This window comes from Pituophis catenifer, unplaced genomic scaffold, assembly GCF_029215685.1.
Source record: "Pituophis catenifer annectens isolate HBS135680 unplaced genomic scaffold, rPitCat1.0.hap2 SCAF_10, whole genome shotgun sequence".
Lineage (NCBI taxonomy): Eukaryota > Metazoa > Chordata > Lepidosauria > Squamata > Colubridae > Pituophis > Pituophis catenifer.
In genome coordinates this window covers 23,071,573-23,097,479 of record NW_027256890.1, presented here as the reverse complement: position 1 = coordinate 23,097,479, position 25,907 = coordinate 23,071,573, and the positions used below count along the sequence as shown (strand labels likewise).

Here is a 25,907-nt window from a genome sequence, read left to right as displayed (position 1 = left end):
GTACGGCAATTTCCCATTTTTTCATTTTTAATGAGCAGATTAATTTTGAAATTCCCGTCTTTTATTTCTCCTTCCACCAATGTCTTACTATGTACAAAAGGAAAAATTCTTTTATTATTATTTCTGAATCCTATAGAAACAAGTGCAAACCGTTTTTCTTTTTTAAAAAAAAACAAAACAAAACCCTAAGAATCCAGCGGGTTAAAAAAGAACAGAAAACGCGAATAGGTATAAAATTCTACAGCAAAATCAATGCCCCTCTTAGTAGCTGGTACAACTTTTTTTTTTTTAAAAGGTCCATATAATAAAGTGAGAACCGTCTTGGTGAATTTAGACAAAGTCTCTTTCAAACCAGGATCCAGTTTCCGATGGTGGACCGCGAGGAGAAGCTCACCGCGGCCGGGGGTGGGGATGTGTGTGTGTGTGTGCCATTCGTGGATGGCCACGTCCCCCCCCTTTCCATGCAGTGATCGGTACGACACGCTATCGTTGAGGAATGCAGATTCCGCGCGGCCAGGACCGCGAGTAGCCGGATTTACAGGTGCAGAAGTAGGAGCCGCTGGTATTCACACAACGTTCGGTTTTACAGAGCCGTCCTCGTTGATTTAGCTCCTGGCACTCGTCGATATCTATAAAGGAAGGAAGAGATGACGGAGTGGACAAGGGGGGCTCCTTCCGTTTTCCGCCTTGGTTGTGATTGTAAGGGTTTTTTTTATAAAAAGTTTTTTTTATTAATAATACAAATTAAAAACATTGGACATGGTGTGACGTCTCCGGTTTACACATTTTCATCACGTTTTACCTTGCAATCAATACAATTCCTTATCTCTATACCTTAAACACTCAGAGTCATTTGGACCTGTTTCCCACAGAAAAGAAAACACCGGGAGCCACAAAAACCCTTCCCGTGCCTGACTATTTCTTCAGTAGCCACAAAACTAGCATATGTAGTTGAATTAAACGTTCTGTTTTCTTCTGAAACTTTTCTTTTCTTGGATTTATCTATGGTTGGCCTACCGGGGGTTGAAAAGCTCAATAAATCGTGTGCCTGCCAGTGTTGCACATTGTTGGTTGTGATGCGTATTTTGAGTGACAGGGAGCCACGGCAGAGGGGTGGAAGAGCCACATGCGGCTCCAGAGCCACAGGTTGCTGACCCCTGCTCTATACAAATCTACACTATTTATCACAATTCAACTCACATTCAGATTCTTTCATCTGTGAGGCTTACATCAATCCCAAGTTCGTTCTTATCTATTATTATTATTATTATTAATGGTTAATCTTTAGTGAGATTCACAGCCTTTGAGGCTGGTTAATAGCTCAGCAGCTTGAGTCCTAACCAAGGACCTAGGAACTGTTAAGGTATCGTCGGAGGATGTAAGCTGTTCCAAGTAAGGTGGTTTTTTGTAGAGTCAAAATGTTCAAGTCCGGCAAATTTAGAATTTCTAAATAGCGGGGTAGCCCTTTGGGTATTGCTCCGAGGGCTCCAATTACAATCGGGACAACACACAATTTCTTTTTCCACAGTCGCTCAACTTCAATTTGCAATTCCCGGTACTTTGTGATTTTTTCTTGCTGCTTATCTTCAATCCGTGCATCACCAGGTATTGCAATGTCAATGAACCATACTTTTTTCTTTTCAACTTTTGTTATGTCAAGTGTGTTGTGGACCAAGTGCCTGTCAGTCTGAATCCTAAAGTCCCACAAGATCATTCTCTAAAACTTTCTCAACCTGATGTTCCCAGTGGTTTTTGCTGTACTCAAATCCAAACTTCTGGCACAATTTCCAGTGAATGATCTTAGCAACACGGTCATGGCGTTGTAGGTAATCAGTTTGTGAAATTTTGCTGCACCCACTGATCAGGTGGTCGACTGTCTCATCTTTCTCATTGCAGAAGCGGCATTTGCTGTTGGTGGTAACATGTTGAATTTTTGCCTTCATGCAGTTTGTGGCTAGGGCTTGTTCTTGAGCTGCCAAAATAAAGCTTTCTGTTTCTTTTTTCAGTACTCCTGATCTTAACCAGTTCCAAGTTAGTTTCTGGTCAGCTTTGCCTTCAATACTTTTCAAGTATTGGCCATGCAGAGTTTTGTGTTTCCAATTTTCAGCTCGCTGCTCAATTACTTCTTTCTTATATTCTGCTTTTGTTTTAGTTGTCTTTAAAAGGCTTCCTTTATTTACTTCCTTAATCATTGGTTCTTCACTTTTCTGGATGTAATTATTCAAGCTGCGTTTTTCTTCTTCCACAGTCTGCTTTACTTGTATTTACTTATATTATTATACTCATTATTATTATACTTGTATTTACTTATATTATTATTATTATTATTATTATTATTATTATTATTATTATTATTATTTAGACTTCTATACCGCTTCATAGTGCTTTACAGCCCTCTCTAAGCGGTTTGCAAAGTTAGCATATAGCATATTGCATATTAGCATATTGCATTAGCATTAGCATATTGCCCCCAAAAATCTGGGTCCTCATTTTACCCACCTCAGAAAGGATGGAAGGCTGAGTCAACCTTGAGCCGGTGAGATTTGATCTGCTGATCTGCTGAACTAGCAGTCAGCTGAAGTAGCTGCAGTACTGCACTCTAACCACTGCGCCACCTCAGCTCTATCACAGAAAACTAACATAAAAGCTTCTAAACATTCAACTCATCAATAATCCTTTATCCCAGCATTCCTCCCCCTGCCCAGCCAATAATAAAATTTGTTCCAGATTTCATAACACTCTGTTTCATTCTTACCTTTAAGTTCCAGAGTCAACCTGTCCATTTCCGCACAAGTTAATATTTTAGCTAATACTTCGTCTTCTATGGGATTCTCTTTATTTTTCCATTTTTGTGAAAAAGCTAATCTTGCTGCTGTTAGAATATGTAACATTAGATATATTGTACCCTTGTTGTAATTGCCCTTTATGATGCCCAGTAAAAAGAATTCCGATTTTGATTTTACATTTTGCATTAATATCTCTCCTAGCCATTGTTTTATCTGGTGCCAAAATTTTGTAGCTTTTGGGCATTCCCACCACATGTGATAAAAAGTGCCTGGCACTGCCTCACGCTTCCAACACATTGATGAATATTTTTTGCTTATTTTTGCTAGTTTTGTCGGTGGGAGATGCCACCTATAGAACATCTTGTATACATTTTCTTTATACGTACCCTGTTTTTCCCCCAAATAAGACATTCCCCTGATAATAAGCTCAATCGGGCTTTTGAGCGCATGGAAATAAGGCCAAGCACTTATTTCAGGGTTCAAAAAAATATAAAACAGGGTCTTATTTTCGGGGAAACACGGTAGTAGCTAGAGTAATTTTTATATTTCTTTTCCATAGAGCCTGCCAATTATCTAAGTAGATGCTATAGCCAAAATGTTTACTCCAAATTAACATAGTTTCTTTTACTTGCTCTTCTAACATATCCTGCTCCAGTAAATAATGATATATTTTCCTTATCGCCTTCTCCTCTGTTCGTAATAGAATTTTATCTAATTCTGTTAACTCTGTTTTTTATGCCCCAAAATTATGGCAAAAAGAATGGGGCAGTTGTGATTGTAAGTTGATGAATCCATGACTAGAATGGTCACTAAGGGTTGAGCTTGCTTGCTTGCTGGCATCCTAAGATAGACTGCGCTGAATCCAGAGGCTCCACCTAATTCTGAGAGCATGAAATTAGCTACTTGCTGCAACAGGGGTTTCTCTGGCAGAGAATATCAGGGCAGCGCAGGAGCGGGGAAGCCCCCCACCCACCCCTTACCTAGGCAGCGGGTGCGAGTGCCGTCCAGCTGGAAGCCTGTGGGACATTCGCACACAGAACCCTGCTGGGTGCGGACGCAGCGCCCGTTCAGGCAGCGGCATTCGTCCGAATCCTCTTCTGAACTGTCGGCCTCTGTAGCCAAAAGAAACAGATGTGATAAAAAGGCCCAAACATCTGGAAAAGGGACCCTGGGTAATTTCCTGCACACACCCAGCCTGATTCCTGAATCCAGAGCAGGACAAGCACACTTCCTCCTGTCAGTTCAGCCAGCAAAAATAGAAAAAGACCAGAAATGTTATTTAATAAACATCGGCAAACACAGGAAACGGTTACAGGTAGTCCTCGAGTTAGGACCACTCGCTTAGTGACTGGTCGAAGTTATGATGGATCTCCCGAAAGCAACTTAGGATTCTGGAGTTAGGATGACTGTACAAACAGCTGCAACGCCAGGGCCACATTTCAGGTGCCTGGCAAATGACCCACTTTATGGCGAGTTGATGGGACCTCGGTTTATGACACTTTTTGCTAGTTTTCAACAAAAGAGGGGATGGGAGGGAGGGAGGGAGGGTGAGGAAGGAAGGAGGGAGGGATGGATGGACGGAAGGAAGAAAGGAAGGATGGAAGGAAGGAAGGAAGGGGAGTTTGAAGGAAAGAAGGTAGGGAAGGGGGAGAAGTATTGAGGGATGGATGGATGGATGGGAGGGTGGAAGGAAGGAAAGAAGGAAGGAAAGAAGGAAGGAAGGATTAAGAGATCAAAGGAAGGAAGAGAGGGAGGTGGGAGAAAGGAGGGAAGGGAGGAAGAGAGAATGGAAAAGAAGGGAGAGGGAGGGAGGGAGGAAGGATTGAAAGATGGAAGGAAAGAAGGAAGGAAGGAAGGATTAAGAGATCAAAGGAAGGAAGAGAGGGAGGTGGGAGAAAGGAGGGAAGGGAGGAAGAGAGGATGGAAAAGAAGGGAGAGGGAGGAAGGAAGGATGGACTGAAAGATGGATGGATGGAAGGAAGGAAGGAAGGAAGGAAGGGGAGTTTGAAGGAAAGAAGGGAGGGAGAGGGAGGAAGGATTGAGGGATGAATGGATGGATGGACGGATGGGAGGGAGGAAGGAAGGAAAGGAAGGATTATGAGATCAAAGAAAGGAAGAGAGGGAGGTAGGAGAAGGGATGGAAGGAGGGAAGGGAGATAGAGAGGATGGAAAAGGAGGGAGGGAGGGAGGAAGGACTGAAAGATGGAAGGAAGGAAGGGGAGTTTGAAGGAAAGAAGGGAGGGAGGGAGAATGGAAAAGAAGGGAGAGGGAGGGAGGAAGGATTAAGAGATCAAAGGAAGAGAGGGAGGTGGGAGGAAGGATTAAGGGATTGATGGGGAAGGGAGGAAGGAAGGAAGGAAAAGAAGAGGGAGGGAGGGAGGAGTATGGGTAGGTGGACAGACAGACTTATGTGACTGATCATACCCACAATCCCCACTTGCTAACAACAGACACATTTCCACCTCCCTCTTCCTGCTCTGGAGTCCTTTTGGTCTGTCATCGGCAGCTGTGCAGCTACCATCCCAGCCCGGGGGGGGTGGGGGGGGTGTCCCACCCCTGGCAGTTCCAGGGAAAGCCCCCTGTCGGGCCATGTTTAGAACATCAGAAGAGACACTTAGCTCAGGCTAAAGGCCCCTGCGGAGCCCTTCTAGAGAGCTAAATCCCCCGAGGTGCCCTGAGTGGTACTCTTTCCCCCGATATCTCCCAGACACTGGACGGAAGGGGCAAAAATCCTAGAAGGAAAACCCAGCAAGCATTATTGGCAAACTGCCCTGCAGAGCTTTGCCCAATCGAGGCTCTTGGGCATCCTTCCTCCGTCTTGTGGCAGGGAGTTCCGCAGTCAATGACATTAGCGATGCAGGTGAGCTCTGCTTCCCCACTTCGGCTCACCTTTATGCACCTCCCCGAACGGGGTACTGAAGTCCCAGAAAGAATTGCTTTCGCTTGGAGCAGATTGGCAGTTGGAACCTGGGTGGGGAAGAGAGAAATGGTCACCATCCTGTCCCCAGAGGTTACTCTTCCGGAAATGGGCAGAAGCCCCGAGCTGGCACAGAAGCAGAAGAGCCCTTTTGTGAGAGTGCCCACAAGATTTATTTATTTTTATCCCACCTTTTATTATTTTTTTTTATAAATAATTCAGGGTGCTGAATATATTTATAACTCCTTCTCCCTCCTATTTTCCCCCCACAACAACAACCCTGTGAGGTGGGTAGGGCTGAGAAAGGGACTGGCCCAAATTCACTCAGCCGGCTTTCAGGCATAAGGCAGGACTAGAACTCACCTTCGCCTGGTGATTGGCCCAAAGTCACTCAGCCGGCTTTCAGGCGTAAGGCGGGACTAGAACTCACATTTGCCTGGTGATTGGCCCAAAGTTACCCAGCTGGCTTTCATGGCTAAGGCGGGACTAGAACTCACCTTCGCCTGGTGATTGGCCCAAAGTCACCCAGCCGACTTTCAAGCGTAAGGCGGGACTAGAACTCACATTTGCCTGGTGATTGGCCCAAAGTTACCCAGCTGGCTTTCATGGCTAAGGCGGGACTAGAATTCACCGTCTGCTGGGGATTGGCCAAAAGTCAACCAGCCGGCTTTCATGGCTAAGGCAGGACTAGAACTCACGGAGTCCTGATTTCTAGTCTGACGTCTTCACCACCAGCTATTTTTCACGTCTAAGGCAGAACTAGAACTCTCCGTCTCCTGGTTTCTAGCCTGGTGCCTTAACCGCTAGAGCAAACTGGCTCAAATGTTCTCAAACACACCCTTCAGGCACAAAGAAGGATGCTGCAGTTGGAGCTTTCTTGAAAATGTATCTTCCCCGCTTCCAAGTGTGTAAGAAAGGTAAGAGAACTCTGCACATGCTCTAAAGACCCTTCGGCTCCCAAATTTCAATCCTGATTTTTGGAAAAAAGATTTGGCTAGGATTTCAATCTTTCTAATCAGCCCATCTTTGGAGAACTTCCCACACCTTAGAAGGACCAAACTTTGAAAAACAGAGGTGGCGCCAAAAAGGAAGGGCGAGAGATGCCAGTCTTCCCAGAATGCTCTGTTACCTGGGCTGCGTGGCGGGCAGGCGTGGCACTGGTAACCCCACCCTTTGCCGTGACGGCAGCAGCACTCCTCGTACGTCAACTGTTGGCCACCGAACGGTGATGAGCACATCCCGTCTTCCCCCCGGAGTTGCCAGCAGACGTCCCGTCGATCGGTCACTTTGTCTGTAGGGAAGGGATGGAGGGGAGAAGAGAAGAGAAATGAGGGAGAGGGGCTAGAAATTCAACAGGGTGAGACCTGGGGACCTTTTTGGGCCAGACTGTGGCTTTGGTTTGTAGGCAATCCAACTTTTGGAAAAAGAGAAAGAAGAGAAAAGAAGGAAGGGGGGAGGGAGGGAGGGAGGGAGGGAGGGAGGAAGGAGATGGGAATGAGAAGGAGGGAAAGAAGAGAGGGAGGGAAGGAGGAAGGAAGAAGATTGGAATGAGAAGGAAGGAGGGAAAGAAGGAAGGAAGGTGGATGGAAGGGAGGGAGGGAGGATGGGAATGAGAAGGAGGGAAAGAAGAGAGGGAGGGAGGAAGGAAGGGACGGAGGGAGGAAGGAAGGAAGAAGATTGGAATGAGAAGGAAGGAGGGAAAGAAGGAAGGTGGATGGAAGAAGGGAGGGAGGAAGGGAGGAAGGAAGGAGATGGGAATGAGAAGGAAGGAGGGAAAGAAGGAAGGAAGGTGGATGGAAGGGAGGGAGGGAGGAAGGAATGAGATGGGAATGAGAAGGAGGGAAAGAAGGAAGGAAGGGAGGAAGGGGGGAGGAAGGAAAGAGATTGGAATGAGAAGGAGGGAAAGAAGGAAGGAAGGAAGGAAGGAGATGGGAATGAGAAGGAAAGAGGGAAAAATGGAAGGAAGGAAGGAAAGAAGGAAGGAAGGAAAAAAATACCGAAATACTGAGTGGGGAATTCTGGGAGTTGAAGTCCACCCCTCTTAAAGTGTCTTGTGGTTGAGAAACCCTCCCTTAAGAAATCTCGCAAGCGCTCACCAATTTTGCTGGTCGGAACGCATTTCTTCTGGGCCGGATCGTACGTGGTGGAGGCCGGGCAGGCACAGCGGAAGCTGCCCCGAGTGTTTTCGCAGCGTCCGTTCACACAATTGGACTCGTCCAAACACTCATCCACATCTAGGATGGGAACAGAAGACTGTGAGTAGGAACTCCCAGCCAGGAATCTCCAGATTGACAGAAGAGAAAAAACCTGCAATCCCGACTGACTAATTCCCAAGGCCTCAAGTTAGAATTACACTATCTTTCTCCTTTAGAATTTCAGGTAATCCTCGGCTTACAACCATTCATTTAGTGACCCTTCGGAGTTACAACGGCACTGGAAAATGTGAATGACGACCACTTTTCACACTTAACGACCATCACAACTTTCTCAGGCAACAGCATTAAAAGTTGTTAACCTAATTTTGCAAAGCTTCTTCTCCGGTAACATTGTACTGCAAACTAGGGCATGCAAAACCTTTGCTAGACCAATTCTCGAATACAGCTCGTCTGCCTGGAAGCCACACTGTATATTGGACATGAATACAATTGAGCGTGTCCAGAAATATTTCACGAGAAGAGTCCTCCACTCCTCTGCTCGCAACAGAATACCTTAGGCCACCAGGTTTGAAATTTTGGGCTTGGACAACCTATTAGTAACTACACCGCCTTCGGTCCGACTTAAGCGTAGCGCACAAAATTATCTGCTACAACGTCCTACCTGTCAATGACTACTTCAGCTTCAACCGCAACAATACACGGGCACACAATAGATACAAACTCAAGGTAAAACGCTCCAAACTCGATTGCAGGAAATATGACTTCAGCAACAGAGTGGTCAAGACCTGGAATGCACTCCCTGACTCTGTGGTTACATCTCTAAACTCCCATAAGTTTAACCTTAGACTGTCTACTGTTGACCTCACCCCATTCCTAAGAGGTCTTGTAAGGGGCGTGCATAAGCGCACCAGTGTGCCTTCCGTCCCTGTCCTAATGTCTCCTTTTATTCGTATCCATTTCCTGTGCTCATATTCATGTTTATACTTATATCTGTTATCTTGTACATGCTTGACAAATAAATAAAATAAAAATAAGGTGGCTCACATGCATTCCTCAGCATGCTCGCTCCTTGGGTATTTACCAATCCTCTTCCCCTCCCGTTTCTGAATGGTAAGTCAGCTCTGGAGGCCTGACTCTTCCTCTGTTGCTACTCAGAGGTCAAAATTACTCCCCGTGCTGGGCTTCCCTTCCTACCGACACACTCCAAGAGGTTGGCGTCGTAGTAGAAGCCCTGCTTGCAGTAACATTCGTAGCCTGGCTGGGTGTTCACACATTTCCCTTCCTTGCAGATCTCTTCGCCAAACAGGGAGCACTCGTCGATGTCTGGAGAGGAGAGGGAACAAGAAAGAGGAAGAAAGATGGAAGGCAGGGGAGGAAGAGAAAAAAAGGAATGAAGGAGAGGTGATGGAGGAGGAGGAGCAGGAAGAGGAGGACAAAGAAGAGGAGGAGAAGGAGGAAGAAAGAGGAAGAAAGATGGAAGGCAGGGGAGGAAGAGAAAGAAAGGAACGAAGGAGAGGTGATGGAGGAGGAGGAGCAGGAAGAGGAGGACAAAGAGGAGAAGGAGGAAAAAAGATGAAGAGATGGAAGGTGGGAGAGAGAAAGGAACGAAGAAGAGGTGATGGAGGAGGAGCAGTAAGAGGAGGACAAAGAGGAGGAGGAAGAAAGAAGAAGAGATGGAAGGCAGAAGAGGAAGAGAAAGAAAGGAACAAAGAAGAGGTGATGGAGGAGGAGGAGCAGGGACAAAGAGAAGGAGAAGGAGGAAGAAAGAGGAAGAGATGGAAGGCAGGGGAGGAAGAGAAAGAAAGAAATGAAGAAGAGATGATGGAGGAGGAGAAGCAGGAAGAGGACGACAAAGAGGAGGACGAGGAAAGGAAGAAGAGAATAAAAGAGATGAAGGTGGAGGAGGAGGAAGAAGATATGAAAAGATGGAAAACAGGAAGAGGAGAGGGAAAAGAAGAAAGAGATGAAGATGAAGGAGGAGTAGGAAGAGGAGGACAAAGAGGAGAAGGAAAGAGGAGGAAAAGGAGGAAAAGGAGAAAGTAAAAAAAAATATGAAGGTGGAGAAGGAAAAAGACAGAGATGGAAAACCAGAAAAGAGAAGGAAAAGCAAGAAGGAAGGGAGAAAAAAGTCAAAGGTGGAGAAGGAAGAAGAAGAAAGATGAAGAGATGGGAAACAAGAAAAGAGGAGAAAGAAGAAGGGAGAGCAGATGGAGGAGGAAAAACAGAAGGAAAGGAAGAAGAGAAGAAAAAAGTGATGCCAGAGGCAAAAAAGAAGAATGGAAGGAGAAGGAAGAGAAGGAAGAGAAGGAGAAAGAGATGGAAGGAGAAAAAGAAGGCCATTCAACAAAACTCCACATTACCAAAATAGCACAGGGGGTTGCATGGCCACCCCGAGATGTAACCATCCCCTCATCCTGCTTTGAGGGCCACGCTGAGAAGACCTCAAGACCTACAGCCGCCCCCCTTTGTCCAGCTTCAGAGGGGGAGGAGGGGGGAGACTGGTCAAGAGGACAATTCGCCTTCCCAGGCCCTGTGTTGTGGCCCGCCGGCGGCCAGCGGAGCTGGCAGCAGAGTTCGGACAGTGCAGGAAGTTGGGGAGGAATGTGGGCCAGTCCTGGGGGGGGCTCAGGAAAGCTTGGACGAGGGCTCTGAGTCGGAGGCAGAGAAGGAGATAAGACAGCAGCGAGGCAGAGGAACAGCTGGAGCCCGTTCCCAGTGTGTGCATGTCCAGAGCTGCCAGAAGACAAGAACAACTCAGAAAGCAGGGTCGACTCAGGAGTAAAGCCACATCTTGGAGATGATTGGCCCCTCCCATAGGAAACAAAAGAGGAGCGAACAAGGAGTGGGCTTTTGCAGGAAACAATTTGTTCATTCCGTGACTCTGTGCCAAGTTTGGCCTTGTACTGCGGTTGGAAACAAGTTACGTGGCAGCTTGCCAAGCGAGATAAGGTTGGTGTTGAGAAATATTCCTTTGAAAAACTGCTTAGACAAACCTTGCTGACTGTGAATGAACGTAATTCACAGTCGTGTAAATAAAAAGAGGTTTTGCCAGTAATTCCTGCCTCCTGCTTGTTAAGGGGGCCTAGGTCAGAATATCCTGTGCCGGAGAGAGATGCTGCTGTGACACCCTCCCTCTGCTCCCATCAAGGCCACCTCAAAAGGCCTCCACCCTCCGTACTTCAGGACCGAGCACCCCAAAACTCACCTCGATGCGTTGGGATGCCGTAGTTCAGGATGCTCTCATCCAGGATGAACCCTTTTCCGTCTGGGCACAAAGTGTGGAACTCAACTGGTCCAGGGAAGGAAGAAGAGACAGGGGAAACTCAAATCATGATTCTGGAATAGTATATAGCAGAGGTCTTCAAACTTGGCAGCTTGAAGACTGGTGGACTTCAATGGAGTTGAAGTCCACCAGTCTTCAACTTCCACCAGTTGAAGACTGGTGGACAGCAATGGAGTTGAAGTCCACCAGTCTTCAAGCTGCCAAGGTTGAAGACCTCTGCTATATAGGCATTCCTGCTTGAGCAGGGAGTTGGACTAGAAGACCTCCAGGGTCCCCTCCCAGCTCTACTCTGATTGATAACCACTGTGCTCTTCAGAAGTTATGGATGCCCCAACACTGGAGGTTTTTAAGAAGAGATTGGACAACCATTCGTCTGAAATTGTATCGGGCTGGTCTAGAAGATCTCCAAAGGTCCCTTCCAACTTTTATTCTCTCATTCTGGGTATGTCTAACTTAACGAAAAGAAGGACTAGGGGAGACATGAGAGCAGTCTTCCAATATTTGAGAGGCTGCCACAAGGAAGAGGGAGTCAAGCTATTCTCCAAAGCACCTGAGGGCAGGACAAGAAGTAACGGGTGGAAACTAATCAAGGAGAGAAGCTACATAGAACTAAGGAGGAATTTCCTGATGATCTTGCTGGGAATAACAGTAAAAATAAATGATTATGCTGGGTTCAATAGTAAAAATAAAAATGATTATGTTGGGATTAAAAGTAAGAGATGAGGATTAAAATGAAGATGATGTGCTGGGATAAACAATTAAAGATGATTATGTTGTGATTACTAGTAAAATTAGGATGATTATGTTGAGATAAACAGCAATGAAGATGATTTGTTGTGAGTGATAGTTAAGATATTGTTTATGATAATAGTAATGATTTATATTTTTAAGATACATTCATCTAAATAAAAAGAAAAGATAATGAAACGATATTGAGTTAGGATTTAAAGATTTAAGTAACGGGTTCTTCGATAATGGTATAAAATAAATAGAATTTAGGGAAACAACTGTGTAAAACATTAAATTGTGTTATTTGGAAATTAAGATCTGAGGTGAAAAAACAGAAAGGTAACTGTTTTGAGCGAGTTATTGTGAGCTGTTTTTCCCCCCTCTGTTTTATTTTTTTATTATTATTTTTATAAGATGATGATTAGTGGAGATGAGTTGTTGTTAAAGATGAATTTGTGATTGTACCAATTTATGATCGAATCAATGCTTCGTTCTAAAAAGACGTATTTTATGTTTATGTTTTTAAAAAAATAAAAAAACATTTTACAAAAAAAAAAAGAAAAGAAAAGAAAAGAAAAGAACTAATGAGGAATTTCCTGACAGTTAGAACAATTAATCAGTGGAACAACTTGCCTGCAGAAGTTGTGAATGCTCTAACAATGGAAGTTTTTGAGAAGAGGTTGGATAACCACTTGTCTGAAGCAGTGTAGGGTTTCCTGCCTAAGCAGGGGGTTGGACTAGAAGACCTCCAAGGTCCCTTCCAACTCTGTGATTCTATTCGATTCTGTCTCAAGCTGAGTTTGGAACAAGGATAGCTTTCCAACTTAATGAGAATCGGACACAGGAGATTTAGAACTTACTTGAGTTGAGAACGGGACACGGATAGATCTCGCAATGATCTCCCCAGCCGGCCCCGAGGGAGCAACAGCACTCCTGACGAGACACATTGGTGGCGAGCACGCTATCACAAAACACGCTGTCATCGAAGTTCAGGTAACACTCCTTTTTATGGTGGGGCAGCTCTGCGGAGAAAACGTCACCGGCCGTCATTCTCAGGAATTTCTCCCACCCTCAGGTGTGTCCGCACTCCCACCTCATCACACAATCCGCTTACCTTCGCAACTCTGCTGGTCTTTGGCAAGCGTGAATCCCTCGTCACACACGCACACGAAGGAGCCCGCGGTGTTCTCGCACGCCCCGTGGGGCTGGCAGAGGTCAGGATCTCGCGCGCACTCATCGATGTCTGGGGAGGCATACGTGGGTGTTTGTGCCAGGGAAAATGGGCGCTCTCAGACCTCTTGATCCCCACTACCACCCCAAAATTTATGGAAAGATTTGTACAAACCCCAACTGATCCTGGCACATAGAATGGATCATCCATGGGGAATAGGTGATGTCATCAGAGGTGGTATTTAGTAGAAATTGCGGGTGGCCCCGCAATTGTCCTGGCTCTATGTCAGTGATGGCTAGCCTTTTTGCCGTCGTGTGCCAAAAGTTGGGGTCGCACCCACGCGTGCCCACACCCATAATTCAGTGCGCCCCGCCCCCCCCCGCATATGCGTGTGACACCCCTGCGCTCCCCCCGCTTTTGGCACTCGATGGCACGGTGGGTCCAGTAGGCCCGTTTTTCACTCTTCCCAGGCTCCAGATGCTTTCTTGGAGCCTGGGGAGGGCAAAAACAGTCTTCCCCATCCCCCCGGAGGCTGGAAATGGCCCATTTGCTGACTTCCGGTGGGCCTGGAAGGCCCGAAAATCAGCTGGCCAGCGCTGAGCTAGGGCAACACTTGCATGCTCACTGATATGGCTCGGTGTGCCACCCGTTTGTCCTGGCAAACCTCTTTAATCCATACGGCTGTGAATTATTGTCCTTCCCAGTCCGAAAGGCTTCTCAAACAGTCTTTCAGGGGAGTGTTTACAAACACCCACCTTATCTCCCTTGGAATGCTGCCAGAGAACTAATTGCCATGCGCAGGGCAAGGCCAAACTTAGCACAGAGTCAAACAGAGCTTTCCCAAAGCTTTTACCGACCAGATTAACTAATTGCTTCCTGCAAAAGCTCACGTCCCGTTCGCTTCTCTTTTATGTCTTATGGGAGGGGCCAATCATCTCCAAGCCTTACTCCTAAATTGACCCCATTTCCTCAATTGTTCCTGTCTTCTGGCAGCTCTGCGCATGCACACACTGGGAACAGGTTCCCGCTGTTCTTCTGCCTTGCTGATGTCAGACTCCGGAGGCAGGAAAGAACTACCAGATGGCCTTGGCTCCCTCTCTGCCTCCGACTCAGACCCCTTGTCCGAGCCTTCCCCAGACTCCAGGACTGGCCCACGTTCCTCCCCAACCTCCTCACTGTCGGACTCTGCTGCCAGCTCTGCTGGCCACTGGCGGTCCACAACAACCACCTGGGTCCTAACAGGTGAGCTTGGCACGGGTTCACGGCTCAGATGCCCCTTCTGCAAAAACACGGGGTTCCCTTGTGAGCCCCAACTTGTTGGCAAGGGAGATGGGAGGAGAGCTCGCTCACACATACATACTCAAGACACACAAACCTTGGCACTTTCTATTCCTTTCCAACTGGTATCCCGTCCGGCAAAGACACTGGTAGGAGCCCACGGTGTTTACACACTCGCCCCCAATGCAGGCGGCGGGAAACTCGCATTCATTCACATCTGGACAGGGCAGAAAGTGTTGAATGAAATATAATAAAATAAAAATTGACAGGTGCAGTTATAAAGCCGGTCAGGATTTATCCTCAGGAAATGACAGAGAACTCTGCACATGGTTAATTGGCATTGTTATGTCTTATGCTACTTGCTAGAATGGTCAGTCATAGCCACATCTCAGTCCCCAAATCAATCTGTCTATCTGCCCACTATCTTATCCATCTTTATTCATCTGTATCTGTCTGTCTGTCTCTCTCTATCATCCATCCATCCATCCATCCATCCATCCATCCATCCATCGTCTGTCTGTCTCTATCTATCTATCCATCATCTGTCTGACTATCATTTCTAGTATTAATCATCCATCCATCCATCCATCCATCCATCATCATCTGTCTGTCTATCATTTGTAGTATTAATCATCTATCTATCTATCTATCTATCTATCTATCTATCTATCTATCTATCCATCCATCCATCCATCCATCCATCCATCCATCCATCCATCCATCATCTCTGTCTATCATTTCTAGTATTAATCTATCTATCTATCTATCTATCTATCTATCTATCTATCCATCCATCATCTGTCTGTCTATCATTTCTAGTATTAATCTATCTATCTATCTATCCATCCATCCATCCATCATCTGTCTATCATTTCTAGTATTAATCATCCATCCATATCTATCCATCCATCCATCCATCATCGTCTGTCTGTCCGTCTATCATTTGTAGTATTATCTATCTATCTATCTATCTATCTATCTATCTATCTATCTATCTATCATCTGCCTATCTATCATTTCTAGTATTAATCATCGATTCCATATCTATCCATCCATCCATCAATCCATCCATGTCTGTCTGTCTATCTATCTATCATTTGTAGTATTAATTATTTAATTATCTATCTATCTATCTATCTATCTATCTATCTATCTATCTATCTATTCATCCATCCCATCCCATCCCATCCCATCCCATCCCATCCCATCCCATCCCATCCCATCCCATCCCATCCCATCCCATCCCATCCCATCCCATCCCATCCCATCCCATCCCATCCCATCCCATCTATCATTTGTCTCTCTGTTTGGATCAGAACAGAATATTTAAATAGATTTGGGAGCTGAAATGTGGCTGTGATCGAGCATTTTAATCCTTGGGGTCCTTGGTGATTTGCCTGTAAACGTCTTATTACCCGATTACATAATGCCATCAGTGTGAGGGATTGTGAGGTTTGCTGCCTGTTGCAGTGGCTTGGGCTGCCTGTATCCTGTCTGTATTTAAACCTTCTGGATATACACATGTACGTTCACACACAGCCCTTTCCCCTGATCTTAAAAGAATAGACAACTTAATGCAGTGTGTTTCAACCTTCGCATCACTAAGACTTCAACTCCCAGTATCCCCCAGGCTGGGGAATTCTGGGAGTCGAAGTCCACATACCTTAGTGTTCCTAAACTTGGAGAAACACTGACTCAACCCCATGCACAAAATCTTGCATCCTATTTATTTATTTTTTTCAACAAAGGCGCTGGCCCAAATTTTATTCATGTAATAACCGATGGCTTCAGAGGCATGGCAAACACAGGCAGAGAAGCCTTCTGCACATGGTCAAAAGTTCTCTTTCCCCGCTTCTCAGGAGTTTATACAAGACCCTCGGTTTCCCTTTCTCACCCTTGCAGCGTGGCCCATCCTTCACTGCCTGGAAACCCGCCGGACACTGACACTTGAAGGACCCCAGTGTGTTCACACAAACTCCGTGGGCACACAGCGAACCGTTCTGGCACTCGTTGACATCTGCAGGAAGAGGAGAAAAGGGGGGGGGGGAACTACTACTGCTTCCATAATCCTTTGCCCATCATGGCTGGGGAGGATAGGAATTGTAGTCAATGCCCCCCCCCCCCCCCCCCCGAAGAAGACCAAGGAAATCTTAATGATGCAGGAGAAAATTTGAGTCTCGACTTCATGAGTTGCCCACAGTTCAGGATCTGGGCCATTTCTGTTCAGGCCAACATCTTTCTTCCCGACAGCCCTGTGAGGGAGGCCAGGATGCTGAGGCTGCCAGTTTAGTGCCAAACACCAAACTCTTAACAACGTGGACTGAGCTGGGTTTTCTGGGTCTTCCGGTGAAGACGGCCGACGCACGGCTAACTCCTTCCTGAAGAGGTTTTCTCAGGAGTTTTAAAATTTTATTTACTAAGGCATTCTTTTGATTTTAAAATTTTGAATTTTACTTTTTTTCCCAATGGACCGAGTGGAGTTTTTCTGCATGGGGCACGGAGAGGAATTTACCGACGCAGCTGCGGAAATCAGCGGCAGGCGTGAAGCCTTCACCGCAGGAACAGCGGAAGGAGCCAGCCATGTTCTCGCACCAGCCGTGTTTGCAGGATACATCCTCGGCGCACTCGTCCACATCTGGAGCGGGGAGAAAATAAAACAATGAGCTATTTCGAGGCTTGGGCCCTATAGAATCGTCAGGCTAGAAGAGACCTCGGAGGCCTTCCACAACCGCCATGGAATCCAAACCTTTTTTTCATCATGAGGACTAGACACTTAACTCTTTTTTAAAAAAATAAAAATAAACAACCACGATAAAGTCTTACAATATTTTTCACTCACAAGGGTTATGCTCTTTTTAAAACAACCATAAAGTCTAACGATATTTTTTTTTTAAGTCATGAGGACTAGAGACTCTTTTTAAAAACAACCATAAAATCTGGTAAATTTTTTTCATCATGAGGACTAGGCACTTATGGTAACTCTTTTTAAAAAAATAAACAATGATAAAGTCTTATGATATATTTCCCTCATGAGGGTTTACGCCCTTTTTAAAACAACCATAAAGTCTAATGATTTTTTTAAAGTCATAAGGACTAGACTCTTTTTAAAAACAACCATAAAATCTGGTAATTTTTTTTTCATCATGAGGGCTAGACACTTACGGTAACTCTTCTTAAACAAATAAACAATGATAAAGTCTTATGATATATTTCCCTCACAAGGGTTACACCCTTTTTAAAACAACCATTTTTTTTAAGTCATGTGGACTAGACTCTTTTTAAAATCAACCAGAGCGTCTGGCGTTTTTAATCACGAGGACTAGATGCTTAACTCTTTTTAAAAAAAACAACAACTATAAAATGTGGTAATTTTTTTTTGTCATGAGGACTAGACACTTAACTCTTTAAAAAAAAAAAAAAAAAAAAAAACTCCAACCATAAAGTCTGACAATCTTCCTAAAGCTGAAAGGCAGTTGCAGCAAGTCTTACCATAACAGATGCCATTTTGGGCCCGGAAGCCTGGCTGGCACGGGATACATTTATAACTGCCAGGTTTATTTTCACATCTCCCCTCAGGGCAAGTTCCAGGATCAAGACACTCGTCGACATCTGAAAGGCAAATAATTTTTTAAAAAAAAGGAAAAGAAAAATGCCTCGGTGACGCTGAAACTCTTAACGTAGCAAAACTCATTTTTTACTTCATTGGGGGTTTTTTCTCCACCCATTTCCATTTGGTGAAAAAAAAAAATACGTTGCTTTGGGCATTTTTTCCCCCAAGGAGAAGAGAAAACCTGGGTGACATTTCAGAGACATTTTTGAAGATACGGGGAGTCCTCGGCTTACAGCAATTCATTTAGCGACCGTTCAAAGTTATAACGGCGCTGAAAAAAGTTAAAAAGGAGGAAGAGGAGGACAATTGTGATGTCCTTGCTGCTCTCTGAGCTTAATTATTTCCTTAAAGATGTTTCAGTACCAAACTATGTTACATCATCAGTGCTGGAAGGGAGGGGGGTTGGAAGAGGAGGAGGAGGAGGAGAACTGTGGGGTCCTCAGTGTTTTCTGAGCTTGGTGGTTTTCTTAGACATTTTATGACCCAACTAGGTAACATCATCAGAGCTAGAAGGGAGGGGAGTTTGCAGAAGGGAGGAGGAGGAGAACTATGGGGTCCTTAGTGATTTCTGAGCTTAATTATTTCCTTGCAGACGTTTCATTACCAAACTAGGTAAGAGCATCAGCGCATTGACACTGATCAGTGCATCACTGTAGCATCAACACTGATGGTGTTCCCTAGTTTGGTAGTTTGACGTCTGCAAGAAAAACCATCAAGCACAGAAAGGACACCCCACAGACTTGGGCATTCCCCAACCTGGCTCCCCACTCCGTACCCTCACACAGCGGCTGCCGGGAGGGCTTCAGCCGATATCCGGGATGGCAGTCACATTTGTAGTGTCCTGGGAAGTTGATGCAGGAACCGCCGTCTCCGCAGATGTTGGGCCGGGCACATTCATCGATATCTAATTGGGGGGGGGAGGAGGAGGAGGCAAAAGGTTGAACAAAGGATGCAATATTGCAGGCGACTCTGCCAACTGCCAAGAGTTTGATCCTGAGCAGCTCGAGGTTGACTCAGCCTTCCATCCTTCTGAGGTCGGTAGAACCAGATTGTTGGGGGGCAAGTGGCTGACTCTGTAAACTGCTTAGAGAGGGCTGTAATGCACTGTGAAGCATTATATAAGTCTAAGGGCTATTGCTACTGTCCGTCCGTCCTTCCGTCCTTCCTTCCTTCCATCCATCCATCCTTCCATCTACCCACCCACCCACCCATCCTTCCTTCCATCCTTCCATTTACCCACCCACCAACCAACCCTTCCATCCATCCATCCATCTATCAATTCATCCATCCATCGTTCCTTCCTTCCTTCCTTCCTTCCTTCCTTCCTTCCTTCCTTCCTTCCTTCCTTCCTTCCTTCTATCCATCTATCAATTCATCCATCCATCGTCCCTTCCTTCCTTTCTTCCATCCATCAATTCATCCATCCATCGTTCCTTCCTTCCTTCCTTCCTTCCTTCCTTCCTTCCTTCCTTCCTCCTTCCCTCCCTCCCTCCCTCCTTCCTTCCTTCCATCCATCCACCCACCCACCCACCCATCCATCCAAGTCTTACCTGTGCAGGATCTGACCCCCTTCTGTACTTTCAGCTGGTAGCCTCGGTTGCAGTGGCAATTGTACGACCCGCCAGTGTTCATGCAGACGCCTTTGCCGTTGCCGCACAGCTCCAATTCACACTCGTTTACGTCTAGGGAGCAGAAAGGGCAGGAATCACAAAGTTTCTTTTTCCATTGAAAATGTTTTGCTTCTTATCCCAGGAGCTTCTTCGGTTCAGTTCTGTTGTTCTTCAGAATAACAGAATGAATTGGAAGGGAAGTCTTGGAAATCTTCTAGTCCAACCTTACGTTACAAAAAAAGACGTCGAGACTTTGGATAAAAGTGCAGAGAAGAGCAACTAAGAGGATCAAAAGGCCTGGAGACTAAAACATAGGAAGGGTTTGGCTAGTCTAAAGAAAAGAAGAATTAGAGGTGACATGATAGCAGCCTCCCAATGTTTGAGGGGCCGCCACTAAGAGGAGGGGGTCAAGCTATTCTCCAAAGCACCAGAAGGCAGGACAAGAAACAAAACGTTGAAAACTAATCAAAGAAACCTGGAATTTAGCAGAAACTTCCTAACAGTGAGAACAATTAACCAGTGGAACTGCTTGCCTCCAGAAGTTATGGGTGCTCCATTACTGGAAATTTTTAAGAAAAGACGGGACGGTCACCTGTCTGGAATGGCATAGGCTCTCCTTCTTGAGCAGGGGTTGGACTAGTTGACCTCCAAGGTCCCTTCCAGCTCTATTCTGATTGATTGATTGGTTGGTTGGTTGATTGAAATGGTATAGGGCCGTGATGGCAAACCTATAGCCATATCGGTGGGCACGCGAGCTCAGCTCTGGCATGCATGCGCGCGCCGGCCAGCTGATTTTTGGGCCTTCTGGGCCCACCAGAAGTAGGGAAACAGGCTGTTTCCTGCCTCCGGAGGATCTCAGGGGTTGGTGGTGGGGAAGGCATTATTATTATTATTATTATTATTATTATTATTATTATTATTATTTAATTAAATTTATATACCACCCTACTCCTGAAGGACTCAGGGCGGTGAACAGCCAAAAGATAAAATACACATAGTACAAACGTTAAAAACCATTTAAAATACATTAAATACTTTGGCCCAAAACAAATTTAAAACACCCCAATTTATCAGACAAATTTAAAAATAGCAATTTAAAAGGGAAGTTAGGCCAGACCAGCCTGCTGGAATAGGAATGTTTTGAGGGCACGGCGGAAAGCGCGCAGATCCGGGATCCTCCGTATCTCCGGGGGGAGCTCGTTCCAGATGGCAGGTGCCCCCCCCCGAGAAGGCTCTCCCCCTGGGGGCCGCCAGTCGACACTGTTTGACCGACAGCACCCTGAGAAGCCCCTCTCAATGGGAGCGTACTGGTCTCTCTCCCCAGCCTCCAGAGCCTTTCTAGGAGTCTCGGGAGGGCGAAAATGGCCTTCCACATCCCCCAGAGGCCCTCAGGAGGCCAGAAACGGAGCAGAAGTTGGCAAATGGGCCGTTTCTGGCCTCCGGGGGAGGGGAGGCCATTTTTGCCCTCCCCAGATTCCTAGAAAGGCTCTGGAGGTTTGGGGAAGAGCAAAAATGGGCCTTCTGGTCCCACTGGAAATTGGCAAACGGGCTGTTTTTGGCCTCCAGGGGGGGCGGGGGGCCATTTTCGCCCTCCCCAGACTCCTAGAAAGGCTCTGGGGTTTGGAGAGAGCAAAAAACAGGTCTACCATGCCATCGTGTGCCAGGAGCGTGGGGGGGGGGAGGGCGCATAGAATTATGGATGTGGGCACAAAACCCCCCCCCCCACTCCTGGCACGTGATAGCAAAAAGGTTAGCCATCACTGGTATAGGGTCTTTTTTACTTTTGCTTTTATTTGATTTGTACACTGCCCTACTCCCGAAGGACTCAGGACGGTGAACAGCCAACAATAAAATACATAGATACAAAATTTAAAAAACAGAAATAAAATCGAATTAAATAATTTGGCCCAGACAGATTAAAACCCCAATCAATTTAAAACGGATTTAAACTTTGAGGATTAAAAATATTAAAATTATTAAAATATTAAAATTGTTTAAAAAGAGGGAGAAAGTTAAGCCAGGCCCGCCTGGTGAAATAAAAAGGTCTTTAGAGCACGGTGGAAGGTCTCCTGCTTGAGCAGGGGGTTGGACTAGAAGACCTCCAAGGTCCCCTCCAGATCTATTCCGATTGCTCAAGCCCAAACGTTTGAAGGAAGCTGCCTCTTACCTACGCAATACCTGTGCTGAGGATGCCACCGATAACCTTGGTAACACTGGCAGGTGAATCCGGATCTGGTCGGGATGCACTCACCGTGGCTACAGATGTTACGGTTCAACTTGCAAATGTCCACCTCTGCATGGGGGGGGGGGAAAGAGAAAAAAATCATTGGACACAGCCACAAATCGTTCCATCGATTGAACAACTCAACGCCGAGTCTTCACACCCAGCCCCAAAGTGCCAAACGACAAGAAACCTACACACAGATCATTCTCGACTCGCTTTAACGACCGTTGCACATTACGATGGGGCTAGGAAAAAAAAAAGCGGCTTGCAACTTTTCCTCGCGCTTACAACCGTGGCTGCAGCCCTGCAGTCACAACGATCAACGTTGGTTAAGCGAGAAATCTGTTCGGCGAGTTTCGACACATTTGTTAAGCGAATCCCTGCCGCCCTTAAATTAGCCACGGGGTCGTTAAATGAATCTGGTTTCTCCACTGACTTTTTTTTTTTTCAGAATTTTTTTTATTTTTAAACAAACATACATAAAAACATAAAACCATCTTCAGTTACACAATGTGTCGGTTGGTTACTAGTCTTTTGTGCATCTTCACCATATTCATAGCTTACCGTTTACCTTATTTTACGTAATTCTTATATTATCAATCTAATATATATCTATGTTTTATTATCCTCGTTAATCATTTATTTGACTGTAGCTATTCTTCCCTCATTTTATACAAAATATTCTAAGATTTGAGTTAATTTATATTATAACATTCATTTCATCACCCTAAATCGATCTAATAATAATAATACATCTTTATGTCGTATTTTATATAGTTCTACAATTCTTATATTATAAAAATCTCTATCTTCTTTCATTTCCATATTTTTTTATCTAACCATTGATAAAATAAGTCCCATATCTTATAATATTGTTTATCTTCTTGTTCTCTAATTTCAAATGTCAATTTGCTCATTTCAGCACATTCCATGATTTTCTTAATAACTTTATCTTGCGTTGGTATTTTCTCATTTTTCCAATTTTTAGCAAACACAATTCTAGCTGCTGTTAATACATTCACAATCAGATATCTCGATTCTCTTATTATATATTTCAGGTACAATCCCCAATAAAAAAATCTCTGGTTTAAAATCTATGTGTTTTTTTTTTTATCATTTTTTCCAACCATCTGTGGATTTTAGTCCAGTATCTTTTGGCTTCTGCACATGTCCACACATATGGTAGTATGAGCCTGGTTTCTCCACTGACTTATATTGCTTGTGAGAAGGTTGCAAAAGAGGATTGGGTGAGCCCGGGATGCTGCAACCATCATAACTATGAGTCAGCTGTCAAGCATCCAAATATAAATCATGTGAAATGGTCATAAGTGTGAAAAATGGTCATAAGTCGCTTTTTTCAGTGCCGTTGTAACTTCGAAGTCACTAAATGAACGGTTGTAAGTCAAGGACTACCTGTATTTTTTTTTTAGAAAAAAAAATTCTTTTCAGAAAAAGAAGATGGGGGAAACAATGATCTGGGACTATGGTGCTTACCTGTCTCTTGAGTTGGGGGCATGTAAAATTCATCCATTCGCTCCTCTTCGGGGTACTTCACCACGACCGCGACGGTGGGCTTCGTGATCACCACTGCAAAGATTAATAGATGAACAGAGTTGCAAGGGACCTTGGAGGTCATCTAGTCCAACCCCCCACCCACCCTAGGAGGAGACCCTACATCATTTCTGACAAATGGCAGTCCAGTCTCTTCTTGAAAGCCTCCAGGGATGCAGCTCCCACAACTTCCGAAGGCAACTTCTGTTCCATCAGCTAATTGCTCTCACCGTCAAAAAATTCCTTCTTATTTTCAGGTTGAATCTCTCCTTGTTCAGTTTCCATCCATTATTCCTTGTCTGGCCTTCAAAGGTGTTTTGGAAAATAGCTTGGCCCCCTTCCTCCACTCTGGGGCAGCCGCTCAAATATTGGATAAATTGCTATCCTGTCTCCCCTGGTCCTTCTCTTCACTAGACTAGCCACGTCCAGTTCCTGCATCTGTTCATTGTATATTTTAGTCTCCAGTCCCCTAATCATCCTGTTTGCTCTTCTGTGCACTCTTTCTAGAGTCTCCACATCCTTTTTATAGTGTGGTGACCAAAACTGGATGCCCTATTCCAACTGGGGTCTTAGCAAGGCATTATAAAGTTCACTTTAACAGATGAACAGAGTTGCAAGGGACCTTGGAGGTCATCTAGTCCAACCCCCCGCCCAAGCAGGAGGCCCTACACCATTTCTGACAGATGGCAGTCCAGTCTCTTCTTGAAAGCCTCCAGTGATGAAGCTCCCACAACTTCCGAAGGCAACTTCTGTTCCATGAGTTGATGGTTCTCACTGTCAGAAAGTTTCTCCTTATTTCCAGGTGGAATCTCTCCTTGGTCAGTTTCCATCCATTCTTCCTTGTCTGGCCTTCGGGTGCTTTGGAAAATAGCTTGACCCCCTTCCTCCTCTCTGGGGCAGCCCCTCAAATATTGGAAGATGCTATCCTGTCTCCCCTGGTCCTTCTCTTCACTAGACTAGCCAGGCCCAGTTCCTGCAACCGTTGAAAATGCCCTCAAACGAGGCTGGGGGAAACAGTACAGAGAAATGTTTTTCACTCACTCACCGGGGTACCGAGGACTCAAAGTTGGGGTGTTGCCGAAAAATACTCCCTGCTCTTCCGAAACCGTCGTTTCTCTGGGCAACTGGAGAGGTTGAGAAGGAAAGAGAAGAAGGCAATGAACAGGAAGACAAGATACATGGCTTAGGCCCCCGATTGAGCCCGAAATCTATGCTGCTAAACGAGACATTGAGTTTTGTCTTATTTTACGACCTTCCTTGATGCCGCTGTTAAGTGAATAATGGCTGTTGTTATTTGCCCATTTGTGAAGTGAATTACCCACTGACTTTGCTGGTCAGGAGATACGGCAACCGTCATAAATACAGGTAGTCCTCAATTTACAACTGAAATTCAGCCCCAAATTTCTGTCGTTAAGTGAGACACATTTGTTAAGGGAGCTTTGCCCCACTTTACGACCTTTCTTGCCACAGGTTGTTAAGTGAATCCCTGCAGTGGCTAAGTTAGTAAAAAGGTTTGTTCAGTGAATCTAGTTTTCCCCGTGGAGTTTTGCTTGTCGGAAAGTGGGGATCACTTATCCCTGGGATTTGCAACCTTGTCATTCAATTAGCACAGGGGTCCCCCAAGGCTGCGTGCTCTCCCCACTTCTCTTCTCTCTGTATACCAATGACTGCATCTCTAACGATCCATCTGTTAAACTACTGAAGTTCGCAGATGACACAACAGTGATCAGACTCATTCGAGACGACGATGAATCCGCATACAGACGGGAGGTTGAACGACTAGCCTCGTGGTGCGACCGGAACAATCTGGAACTGAACACACTCAAAACCGTAGAAATGGTGGTGGACTTTAGGAGAAACCCTCCCATACTTCCACCTCTCACAATACTAGACAACACAGTATCAACAGTTAGAGACCTTTAAATTTCTTGGTTCTACCGTATCGCAAGACCTAAAACGGACAGCCAACGTCAAAAACGTCATCAAAAAAGCACAATAAAGAATGTTCTTTCTGCGTCAACTCAAGAAGCTCAAACTGCCCAAAGAGCTGCTGATCCAGTTCTACAGAGGAATTATGGAGTCTGTCATCTGCACCTCTATAACTGTCTGGATTGGCTCTGCAACCCAACAAGACAGACACGGACTTCAGAGGATCATTAGAACTGCTGAAAAAACCATGGCTACCAACCTGCCTTCCATTGAGGACCTGTATACGGCACGAGTCAAAAAGAGGGCTGGGAAATTATTTACAGCCCCCTCGCATCCTGGACATAAACTGTTTCAACTCCTACCCTCAAAACGACGCTATAGAGCACTGCACACCAGAACAACTAGACACAAGGACAGTTTTTTCCCCAAACGCCATCACTCTGCTAAACGAATAATTCCCTCAACACTGTCAAACTATTCACTAAGACTGCATTACTATTACTATTAGTCTTCTCATCGTTCCTATCACCCATCTCCTCCCACTTGTGACTGCATGACTGTAACCTTGTTGCTGGTATCCTTACCACTTCTATTTATATTGTTTCCTGATTGCTTATTTGTAACCTATGACTATCATTAAGTGTTGTACCTTATGATTCTTGA

General features: G+C 45.3%; 1 protein-coding gene across 1 annotated transcript in view; it reads right to left on the bottom strand.

Moving 5' to 3' along the window:
• Positions 1 to 42: 42 nt before the first annotated feature.
• LTBP3 (latent transforming growth factor beta binding protein 3) overlaps positions 43 to 25,907 on the bottom strand; it is a 50,255-nt gene continuing 24,390 nt past the window's right edge. Inside the window, exons 10-27 of the mRNA XM_070951609.1 lie at positions 24,361 to 24,439; positions 23,259 to 23,351; positions 21,708 to 21,833; positions 19,481 to 19,612; positions 18,706 to 18,834; positions 17,810 to 17,929; positions 16,833 to 16,955; positions 16,215 to 16,337; positions 14,418 to 14,537; positions 12,986 to 13,114; positions 12,732 to 12,893; positions 11,065 to 11,148; positions 9,054 to 9,182; positions 7,800 to 7,937; positions 6,833 to 6,994; positions 5,676 to 5,753; positions 3,767 to 3,898; positions 43 to 629 (exon numbers count right to left, since the gene is read on the bottom strand). Coding sequence (XP_070807710.1) covers positions 484 to 629; positions 3,767 to 3,898; positions 5,676 to 5,753; positions 6,833 to 6,994; positions 7,800 to 7,937; positions 9,054 to 9,182; positions 11,065 to 11,148; positions 12,732 to 12,893; positions 12,986 to 13,114; positions 14,418 to 14,537; positions 16,215 to 16,337; positions 16,833 to 16,955; positions 17,810 to 17,929; positions 18,706 to 18,834; positions 19,481 to 19,612; positions 21,708 to 21,833; positions 23,259 to 23,351; positions 24,361 to 24,439 — 2,205 coding nt within the window. The 3' untranslated portion in view covers positions 43 to 483. The remainder of the gene's footprint in view (positions 630 to 3,766; positions 3,899 to 5,675; positions 5,754 to 6,832; positions 6,995 to 7,799; positions 7,938 to 9,053; positions 9,183 to 11,064; positions 11,149 to 12,731; positions 12,894 to 12,985; positions 13,115 to 14,417; positions 14,538 to 16,214; positions 16,338 to 16,832; positions 16,956 to 17,809; positions 17,930 to 18,705; positions 18,835 to 19,480; positions 19,613 to 21,707; positions 21,834 to 23,258; positions 23,352 to 24,360; positions 24,440 to 25,907) is intronic.